The sequence below is a fragment of the Platichthys flesus genome, chromosome 8, assembly GCF_949316205.1.
Source record: "Platichthys flesus chromosome 8, fPlaFle2.1, whole genome shotgun sequence".
Lineage (NCBI taxonomy): Eukaryota > Metazoa > Chordata > Actinopteri > Pleuronectiformes > Pleuronectidae > Platichthys > Platichthys flesus.
The window spans coordinates 1,423,392-1,434,376 of record NC_084952.1 but is presented as its reverse complement, the minus strand read 5'-3'; the positions used below and the strand labels follow the sequence as shown (position 1 = coordinate 1,434,376).

The following is a 10,985-nucleotide window of genomic DNA, read 5'->3' as shown; positions in this document are numbered from 1 at the left end:
TCTCTCTCTCTCTCTCTCTCTCTCTCTCTCTCTCTCTCTCTCTCTCTCTCTCTCTCTCTCTCTCTCTCTCTCTCTCTCTCTCTCTCTCTCTCTATCTGTCTCTCTGTCCCTATCTCTCTCTCTCTCTCTCTCTCTCTCTCTCTCTCTCTCTCTCTCTCACCCCTCCTCCTGCACACTATTACCTCACAGCCTCTGCTCCTCCAAGACACAAGAGAGAGAGAGAGAGAGAGAGAGCAGCAGAAAGCATATGGCGACACAGAAAACGGTTCAATACCGAGAAACAACACAGATTTTTATGCTCAGCTGCTTTGTTAATGTCCAACATGCAGGATCATAAGAAAACACACACACAGACACAAACAGCCGCACACACACACAATGGAGCAGGTGATGCTGCAAAAAAACACACAATCCCAAACATGCATCAGGTTTCAGAGGCTGGAAACTTAATCAAGTCTCTGCTGCATAAAAAAAGAGAGAAATCATATAGAAGAGATAAAAGATGAACATAAGCTTCACAAATCCCAGTTATTCTCATAGGTCCTCTGTTCTTAACCATCAGCAAGAGGGAATCTACCAAAATAAAAACTATTAACGGGGGGGGGGGGGACATTTAGAAACCTCAGGGAGAGTCTCAGGCGATTTCACACATGGTTGTTATTGTTTTTAGTTTGGTCCATGTCCAACCTGCTAACATGGAGGAGGCAGGGGTAATAACCCAGGGGGCAATGGAGGCAGATTGTAATGTCCTAATCTGAATCAGGTATCGAACTTGATCATCTGTTAAACTTCAGGACGACTCATTAATAAAGTGGAGAACCAGCCGCTGCTCAGTAATAAAAGATCAGGATGGTGCGTTCAGGTGCCGGCAGCTGTCGAGGCCGGAGGCTGCTGATGTGACGCCTGGTGTAACACTAATGCTCTCATTGTTAAAGTGTCATTACCAGGCTCATTTATCACTGTGCACACACACACAGACACACACTGAGCAAACACACAGGACAGCTGGCGTCTGCTGCTCACGGCCGAGTCACGCTAACAACACGGAGTCAACAGACAGAAGCAACTGACACAAACACTGGACAGAAAAACATGGGATGAACTTAACATCACAGTGCCTGATGGTTTTCATGGTTGTGTTGAACTTGAATTTATTTTAATCCCCCTTATTGTTAACGTTTTAAATCTTTTATCAGCTGCAGGTTTCCAGAGTCACATTTTAAATTGTGGTGGTTATTAGTCTGTTTCACTAAAGACTGTAAAAGTGTGCATTAAAGATATTAGTAAATTGAATAACTGATATGATGCAGAGGCACTTTATTCACTGATCAACACTCGTAGTTGACACCACAGCTGCTGCTGAGGAAAGTTCCAGCTTCACAACTCAACACACAACAGAGAAAGTTAAATCTATTTTTCTAAACTCTGTATTTTCCTTTTTCCAATAATTCATGAAATAAAACGTGCTTTATCAATTTACTGTACATTATTACAGATTGTGTGCTGGACAGAAAATCTCTTCTGAAACAAACACTTCCCTGGAGGAAGCTGCCTCAGCTCATGTGCACTAACATATGACAGATCAGGGAAGTGAACCTTGTGCTGCATGTTTGAGATTTAACACGCATGTAGGATGTTCCATGACAAAAACAGGCATGAGGGTGTAATTGCATTAAGCCGCTGCCTTTAAATAGCAAAGTCCTGCCAGACAAGATGCTAATTAATGTGATTTGGGTCTGTCAGGGTTTGATCTCCAGGTCTGAAGTGTCCACAGGCTCAGCCTCAGAGTGGATATCGGATTATGTTTATTATCTGTATGTTGTTCATTATTTCTGCAGGATGACCTGAACACGCCCGACTGAAAACACAGAGAGGATTCTGGGTTGTTTTATCTCTTTAAAATGTTTAAATCAATGAAAAACACAGGCGGCATCTTCTCTAAATAAAATTACTCTGATGAAACTCAATCCCGTCTCTGAAGGTGCGAGAGATGTTCCTCCCCCCCCCCCCCCCCCCCCCCCCGGTGCTCGACTCATAACCATATCAGTGAAGGCGTTGACCAGATGTTGGTGAAAAACACATCGTGAATAATTCACTCAGTAACGTCGTGTTTTCCGATGTGTTCGTGCTCCATCTGTTCTCGAGCTGTATCACACGTTATCCTGTTCTCACGCTGCAGATTCATCAGTGTTTAAATCACCACCGGAGAGTTCACACTCTGAGACTCGTCCTCCTGCTGCTGATGGGTGTTCGTGCAGCAGCAGGAGGAACCTTCAGTGGAGGACGACTTCTTCACTCAGGACAGGATCTGCTCAACTCTCTGAGGGACTAGATTAGAAAGTGTGCGAAGCTGCAGAATGTGTGATCGTCCTGTGAGAGTTGGACATTTCTTCTCGTCTCAACTCTGGGGCTGCTTCTGAAGGCCGAGTGCATCACAGCAGCTCGACTGGTCCGTCCCATTTCAAAGGTTCTTTCAAATGTGGCTGACAGAAGCGTCCTTTCAATCCAGAGAAGTGAAGGCTCCAGCAGGTGGATCCCTCCTGAAACCGACGTATCCCAGGATGCATTGCACTTTGGTGAAGAAACGTTTTTTTAAGAAATGACGAGATGTCTGATGCTCAAGTATCGACTCAACTGAACAACGGGAAAAAACAACAACAAGGGGCATTCAACTCTCCTGACATGTTCCTGACATGTTCCTCAGATGTTCCTCAGATGTTCCTGACATGTTCCTCATGTTCCTGACATGTTCCTCACATGTTCCTCACATGTTCCTGACATGTTCCTCACATGTTCCTCACATTTTCCTGACATGTTCCTCACATGTTCCTCAGATATTCCTGACACGTTCCTGACATGTTCCTCAGATGTTCCTGACATGTTCCTCACATGTTCCTCACATGTTCCTGACATGTTCCTCACATGTTCCTCACATGTTCTGCAGGTTCTGTCTGAGAGAACAAATGTCTCAGTCGGCGTCTCTGGACATTTTCTGGAACTTCTCCTGCAGCCTCCAGTGAGTGAGTCCATGTGAGACAACAGCAGGACAATGGGATGGACATGAAACTGTAAGAACACAAATATCTCAGGATGAAGAAGAGGAGCTGAACACGTACATCTTGGAAAACGTATTAAAGCTTCTTTGCTTCCTTCACTTTTCATTTCCTTCCTCTTTTATAAATCCTCCTTTCTTTTCCCTCATCTTAAACTTAAGGTCTTTTCCGTTTTCTTTGTTCCTGCTGACACGGAGCGAGGGAAGAGGATTTAAGAGACGCAGAAATAATCTGGATCTGCATTAAGACGCTGGAATCACCCCAACGTTCCTCCATCATCTGTTTTGGTTCTGTTGCTCCTCCTCCGCTCTGATTGGTCCATTAGTCACAGAGACGACTCCAGTTTATCATCGGAGAACGAGCCATCGCTCTTGCTTCGCTCGACCATCCATCACTGTTGTTAGAGGCTTGATTTAAAAAACATAAGATTCATTGCTGCAGCATCACTTCCTCATTAGTGCAGCCGGGGGGGCAGGGCAGCGGTCGCACCAGCAACTTGTTTAATATGTCGAGTATGAAATGAAACATGATGGAGAGTTGTGAGGTGAAAACAGGAACCGCTGGCTCGTTAATCTGCGAGAGGAAGACTGCGATTGGTCGAGGGAACCTGAGGAAGAAGATGTGTGATCCGATATTCAAGAGGAGAACTGGAAATGAAATCCTCGTCCAGATGATTACAGGGATCTGATTGGCTGGTGCAAAAAGTCACAACACGTGCAAATACTGAGACGTGTTGTGAATTGTGAGAACGACAACAGAAACGTTTCCAGGGGACACAAATCAGTGATGCACCTGTGAAGTTCCATCACCACTGACAGCAGACTCCACACAGTATTGAACTACAGGTTCACCACGTCCGAGTCCCCTGGAAACATTCCTGGTGTCGTTCTGTGAGGGTTTGTGTTGGGACTTTGTGCAGCGTCAGATTGTGTCGTCAGATTGATGAAGTTGTTTTCTGAATTTGCAGCGTGTTAAACTCGTCGAAGCCTTGGAATCGAACTACCAACCTTCTGATTAGTGAACAACCTCTACCTGCTGAAACACACGTCCACATTGTGAACGTAATGATTTGGTTTTGGGACAAAATAGGTAATTTAAACTATTTCTTAAATGAAAAATTCACACAAATCTGTAAATGGAAATAAAATTGCACCTCTAATGCAAACAGACATTTTCGGATCTGGATCACTGAACGAATCATGAATCCAATCATTTCTATAAATGTTCCTACTTTGAGATTTAATAAACCGAGTGCAGCAGAAGTGAATGAATCTGGTGACAGTTGTTTGTTTTTAATCAGGAGGCCGAGAAGAAGAAATCATCACGTGTGCGTCTGTAAGATGGATGATGTGATCCTCACTTCCTCTTCACAATACTATGTACAGCTCAGTCCTCTGCCTGTGTGTGTGTGTGTGTGTGTGTGTGTGTGTGTGTGTGTGTCCTCCTTGTCTCTGTGTCTTGTGGAGCCAGCCGAGCGTTGCCGCTGTCAGCAGTTCACTGTCTGAGCAGAAAGAGAAGCCCTGACTCCTGCTCTTCTGGTTAAAGCAGTAATCTGCTTCCTCGCTGCTTCTTCCCACAGTTCAACAACACAACTGAGAAACCTTGACATGTTGTTGTGTTGTTGTCAGAGACACACACAATCACACACACACACACACAATTAATTATCTTCTTTGCCTGGATTTCTCTCCTGAGAATCGACACCGAACACCAAGCTCTGTTCCTGCTCTGCTGCCCGGACCCTATCGAGTTCAAACACAGGTTTAGGCTCATTTTGTGTAAACACACTTTTCAAAAATGTCATGAATCAACCGTCACGACCGAAGGAGCAAACATGTGTGAAAAATGAAAGTTTTTTAAAATGTTCTCAGTCTGTTACAGGATGTTTTGATGCAACATTTCTGTCCTAATCAGTCTTTTAACCCTTTGAACAGATTTGAGTTGAAAACATGATTCCACAGAGAAAAGCTTCAGACGTCGCTCAGTTGAAAACGAACTCTTGGATTCATGAGGATTTGCTTTTCACTTGTTTATTCTTGTCCTGAGCGAAGAAGAGGTTTGTGTCTTTGCATCTCTGCTCACGATGATTCACCTCAGATCTCATTTCAACAAAATCGATCATTTTAATCTGGAGACTCCAATTAAACCTTCGACAAGTAATTGTCTTTTCAGAGTTGTGTGAAATTCAGCCGAGGCTGCTCGGATCAGGTGTCGGCCTCGTGTGCTCTTCAGTCATGAATGAGATAATCCATTATCTAGGTAGCTATTAAATTAGTCATGAGGAGATGATGAAATTCATTAATTGTAATGCTGCTCACATGCGTCCACAGGAAACTGAATGTTTCTAGGTTTGTTTTTTTTGGTTATTTGACGACAGACAGACGGAGGTGATGGTGGAACCGGTGCAGAACCAACATCTGGTGATAACTATAAACGTTTCTGATGGAATCAGTGTCAGATCAATAAAATATGAGATTTCTTTGGGAATGTTTTTGTCCACATGTAAAGTCCAGGAAAACCAGATAATGATTTTCATATTTTCAGTCCTTAGTAACATTTGTGTTTTCTGACCTCGAGCTGAAATGGAATCCCGTTATTTAGTGGACGATCAGGAAAACGTGAGCGAGAGAGAGAGTGTGACTGAGCATCAAAGATTCTCATCTCACCAAAAGTCCAGGAATCAATCCAGAGCCTCGGGTCAATGCTGCTCTGCAATTATCCAGAGCAGCGGAAGTGCCCTTTAACAGATCCACAGCCTTATTCTTTTTGACTGAAGCAAATGGACGGGTGGGTCTGATTATCTCCCTGCACGCAGCTGCAGATCCTCAACACACACACAAACACACACACACACACACACACACACATGCAAACGTGCAAACACACACACACAAACACACACACACACAGAGAGCTTGTCTGAAAGCATTAGTATCTGAGCAGATTGATTGGCGTGCACGGGCCCATCTGAGCCGAGCGGCTGATGGAACAGACGAGCGTCACCTCGGGAGAAGCTGCTGTTCAATCAGGGAATCGATCAACACCTGATTCAGGCTGAGAGCTCGTGTGTGACACGGTTTCACCTTCTGCAGAGGAGATCGAGTCCTGATGGTATTTCTTCAGCCACTGTACAGTCAAAAATAAAACTATAAACCTGTAACAATGTGGATCTGAGATAATGAGGATCAGTAAAGAATCAAAAGGTTTATTTGAATCTTAGATTTTAGATCTGTTTTCAAATGAACTTGATGGATTTGGTGCTGGACTAAAGAGGCTGTTGCTGCTTGGCAGGAATACGAGCTCTACTCTCACATTCTAGTTCCAGTTATTTGATTTAATTGCTATTTAAAGTTGTATGAAAAATAAACAACTCCACTTGGACATTATTCATCTCTGTTCTCTTCCCACTGAGCTTAAACAACACATCAAAACAAACGTGATTTACAGGCTGGCTGCAGATGGAAGGCAGAGGACGCTCCGTGAAGATCAGACCATTAAAAGTCAAATCAGATAGACCTTGCTGCTCGCACGACGAGGAGGAGACATGAAGGAGACCCTGCAGGCGGCTTTATTTGATTTACAATCCCATGATGCTCGCTGGCAATCACATCCCCGGATATTGACCGACCTCTTCGCGACATCACTGCTACATAAATAACAGCTGGGATCCGCAGGAGGAACAATAAAGAGCAGGACGCCACATTCACAACAGGCGCCTGACAGGCTGATACGGATGAATCATAAATATCATATCACTTTTAATATTTCTTCTCATATTCAAGCCCGTTACTGGTGAAGAACAACTTTCCTGAGCAGGATTCAAATAAACTCATCACACATGAGATTCTCTCACTCGATGATGGATGTGAGACGATAGAAAAACATCGACCGTGTGCAGAAGCGTTTGTGGTTCATTTAAAAAACATTGGGAGTTAGTGTGTATGTGTGTGTGTGTGTGTGTGTATTTATTTCATCTTCTCTCCATTTATTATCTGATCCGCCCGCCCACGCTGCAGCACACACACGGTTCAAGGTCCAGAGAAATGAAACAAGTGATTCCCGATCAGATTCTCTGTGAAAAGCTAAAACATGAAAACTGCCAGGTTTCATTCTTCAGTTCTGTTCGAAGGAGACGCAGAGATTTACATCTAAACACAACAAGACTCAAACCTTTTCACGGGAGTTAACTTAACAACATGCATCTGATCCCGACACCAGGTATCAGGTCGTCAGCTTCATTCTCTACTATAGATTTTTACTATATTCTATCTGCTTAAATCTCATTATTTCTTAAAATTTTGACAATTATCATCTGCAGTGTTTCAGTAATTATGTCTCTACCCACGAGAATTAAAAAGAGAACATTTTATTGTCATAAACAATTAATTTTTTACACATACAATGTATTTACAGAACAGGAGGTTGTGTTTGTATCTGTGTATAAAACAGGGAATGAATCCCACTGTTGGAGCACAGCTGCACCACCTGCTGGTGATAAAAAGCTACTGCTGCTTCAGCCCCGTTTCCTCTGAGCTCTACAGAATTTATTTCATCATGATGTTTTGCTCAGATTCCACCAGTGTGACCAGCAGCAGCTCGGCCCGGCCTCAGGAGTCGTTGGGGAGGCCGAACAGTTTGACGGTGCCCGCCTCTCGGTTGTTGTCGTACTTGCCGTCCTTGTCATCACAGGCGTAGGCGAGCAGCGGCCTCTTCGGGTGCCAGGCCACCGTGAAGGTCGGGGAGTCGCACTGGACCTCCCACAGCTTCTCTCCTGCAACGCACGAGACAGGTGAGTCCTGTGTTTATGGGAAAATCTAAATCTCCAATCATTTGTGAAACGCTCTGACTCGTTGCACTGACCTGTTTCCACCTCGCAGATGTCTATGAAATGATCCTCGGAGGCCGAAGCCAACATCTTTCCGTCGTGGCTGAAGCTCAAAGTCCTCACAGGCCAGTCTAACCTGCAGTACAAAGAAATGCATGAATCCAAAAAATGAATTATCAGCCAGGGAACTGAAAGGGTTTTACTGAAAGACGTGCTCAGAACCACACACTGACCTGGAGAAGCAGCGGACGCACACCAGCTCCTCCACGTTCCACAGGCTGACCAGAGCGTCGGCACTTCCTGTGGCAAAGTATTTCCCCGTGGGGTCGAACTTGATGCAGATGCAGTTGGACGGGTGAGCGTTGATGGACTGGATGGGCTTCAGCTCCGGGTAACTGCAAACAGAAGATCTCGTTACTGCAACTCTGAAACACACAGATCCTCACACCAGGCGGGTGAAACGTTACTTCCTCTGTCGGGCTCAGTTTGGCTCCTACCTCAGAATGTTGATGCAGCCGTTCCCGTTGGTGAGGAAGAACATGTCGTTGTCGTTGCTCCACGAGATCTCGTTCACCTCGAACTTGAACTGCTCCTCGGCGCGGGAGCGGTGAGTCTTGGCGTCGATGAAGGTCACCACGTCGTCCTTGTTCCCGACAGCGATGGTCTGACCGTCAGGACTCCAGCAGATGTTGATGTTTTCTCCTGAGATGTTTAAAAATAATAATAATAACAATAAGACAGAGGTTTAACAGGAATTCAGTGGTTCTCATATTGACCATAAACAGGAAATTGAAGATGGACGACATGACGGTTCTTTAAATATGAAGCCAAAGTGTTTGGTTCATGCTGGTTATCATGTTTATGATAAGTTTGGTTTAATTAGTTATTTGATGATATAAAAAGGAGCTGTGATGTCATGATTGACAGCTGAGACTGGCTCGTGATTGGTCGAGGAATTGGAGATGTGCTGTCCATATTTATTTACAATATAATAAATTAATTGATTACATTTTAATGCCTTGCATTTATCGCCCACCTTCATGTTTCCTCATCAGTCACAATCAGTGCCGATTGAATTGGTTTTAACTCAAGTTTTTAGAATCCCCCAATATTACAGGTTTTGCAGATCAGCTGGTTTTCTGTTTTTGAAAGGCCTGCAGGAAACATCTTTTTATTCTTAAAAAAACATAACAACAAAGTGGTGTTTGCTTTTGAATTCTCCCGCAGATCAAACTGCACCTTTGGTGTTGACGGTGGCGATGCACTTGGTGGTCCGGACGTCCCAGATGCGAATGGTCTTGTCTCCGGACGCCGTGACGAACAGATCCGGGTTGGTCGGATGCCAACAGAGCTGATCCACGCTGTCACCGTGACCTCGGTAGTTGTTCTCTTTCACCTGAGGACACAGAAAAGGATTTAACTGGTGTTCAGCAACACCACTCTCTGACCAGTGACCACGTAAACCTGCAGCACTGGTTTACGTCCTCCTCCCACTTTTCCTAACGATGGAAACATCTAGAAAGATGTCCACAAACTGTGGCTGCAAAACACAAACACTGGTAACTAAATAATATTCAACTGAACTGAACTGAAATACCAAATTAAGATAGTTAGTGTGACAGAATAAACACTGCAGAGAAGAAGTCCACTTGTATATAATGAAGTCAAGGAACTCAGTCTCTCAGAGGATGTAACATTATTTGATCGGTGTGTGTTTACAAGTTTGATATATGCTGTGACGTTGTAGTTATAAGTTAAATGAAGGTTAATGCTAGTTAGGCTCGCCACAGGCTTTGTCCCTGATTATCATTATCTGATTAACATCCACACAGACACTCAGAGCATCTCACCAAGTTAAACCTTCCCCCTCAGCCATTAAGCAACGGCCGTAAAGCAACCTCAAAAGAAGGGGGGGGGGGGGCTCTTATCTTAGGGACCATTTTTTAAAGCATGCTAATTTACATTCACACACACACCTCCTTGTTGGTCAGTTTGATTGTTTAGTAATTTGTGTTTTTATACTTTATTATGTTCATAATAAATGTTCTTCTTTCACAAATGATTTGTTATTAATATTGCATAAGTGAATCTTGCCAACCGTTACACTGTTAAGAACTCCATAACCTTCATTGTTCATTATATAATCTTTAATGGAAAAATATTGAGATTTCTAATTGAACTAGATCTAAATGAGACTGATCTTAATAAATAAATTGGCTATCTTTTCCCTTCTATGGAGGGTGGTGCCCCGCGAGAACTTTAACCAATACAAGTTATGATTTAATATTAATATTTTAAATATTATTTAAAATATATGTTTTACATTTTATTTTGATAACCAACTTTATTGAGTGCCTAAAGGCACACCATTCTATGGTAACTCTTTTTAAGCACTATTGCACAACAACACTTATTTAAATAACAAATATCTGAACCAGTCAGGCTCCACTTATTCTATGTACATTTACAAATATACAGATATGTTTATATAAAATAAACAAAGTATGCGATGTAATCTGCTGTGTCCTCTTTGTAGAGTAATATTAACACCTGATCTGGTGGATCAGTAGTTGTCTCCTCTTCACACTTGTCCCTCAGTGAAAGTCTCAGCTGAACCTTCGTGTCTGGACCCTTCGTTGTTTAATAAAGTTAAACTCATTAAGATAATAACCGTCAGAACAGTAATAAACATGTTTAATAACCAGTGATGAGACTCGACCACACGTCCACTGGTCCGCCGGAGCGAGGCTAACGTTAGCATGCTAGCTGCTGCTCACCAGGCGGTCCTTCTCCAGGAGGAAGACGCTCGCGGTCTTGTCGAAGGAGCCGGACGCGAGTCTCCTGCCGTCGCAGCTCCAGGCCACCGAGTGCACCTTGGCCGTGTGAGCAGGGAACTCGCGGCTCTTGCTGTTGTTCCTGAAGCTCTCCTGCATCTCCTGGTAGTAACGCGACGCCATCTTGAAACACTACGCGATCATCAGGCGGCGGAAGGGAAACAAGAGGCGGTTTGGTCACAGCGCCATCTGGGGGCTCGGGAGGAGGACTCTTTATCCGGTCATTGAATTTAGCATAAAATATAATATAATATCATCTGCCTTTACTTTCAC

The 10,985-nt window shown here is 43.7% G+C and overlaps 1 protein-coding gene across 1 annotated transcript; it reads right to left on the bottom strand.

Moving 5' to 3' along the window:
• Positions 1 to 7,403: 7,403 nt before the first annotated feature.
• thoc3 (THO complex 3) lies at positions 7,404 to 10,873 on the bottom strand. Its single transcript, XM_062393305.1, has 6 exons — positions 10,656 to 10,873; positions 9,118 to 9,274; positions 8,376 to 8,580; positions 8,112 to 8,273; positions 7,914 to 8,014; positions 7,404 to 7,824 (listed from the first exon to the last, which is right to left on the bottom strand). The coding sequence occupies exons 1-6, from the start codon at positions 10,833 to 10,835 to the stop codon at positions 7,661 to 7,663; spliced, it is 969 nt and encodes a 322-aa protein (XP_062249289.1). The 5' UTR covers positions 10,836 to 10,873; the 3' UTR covers positions 7,404 to 7,660.
• Between the last annotated feature and the right edge of the window lie 112 nt (positions 10,874 to 10,985).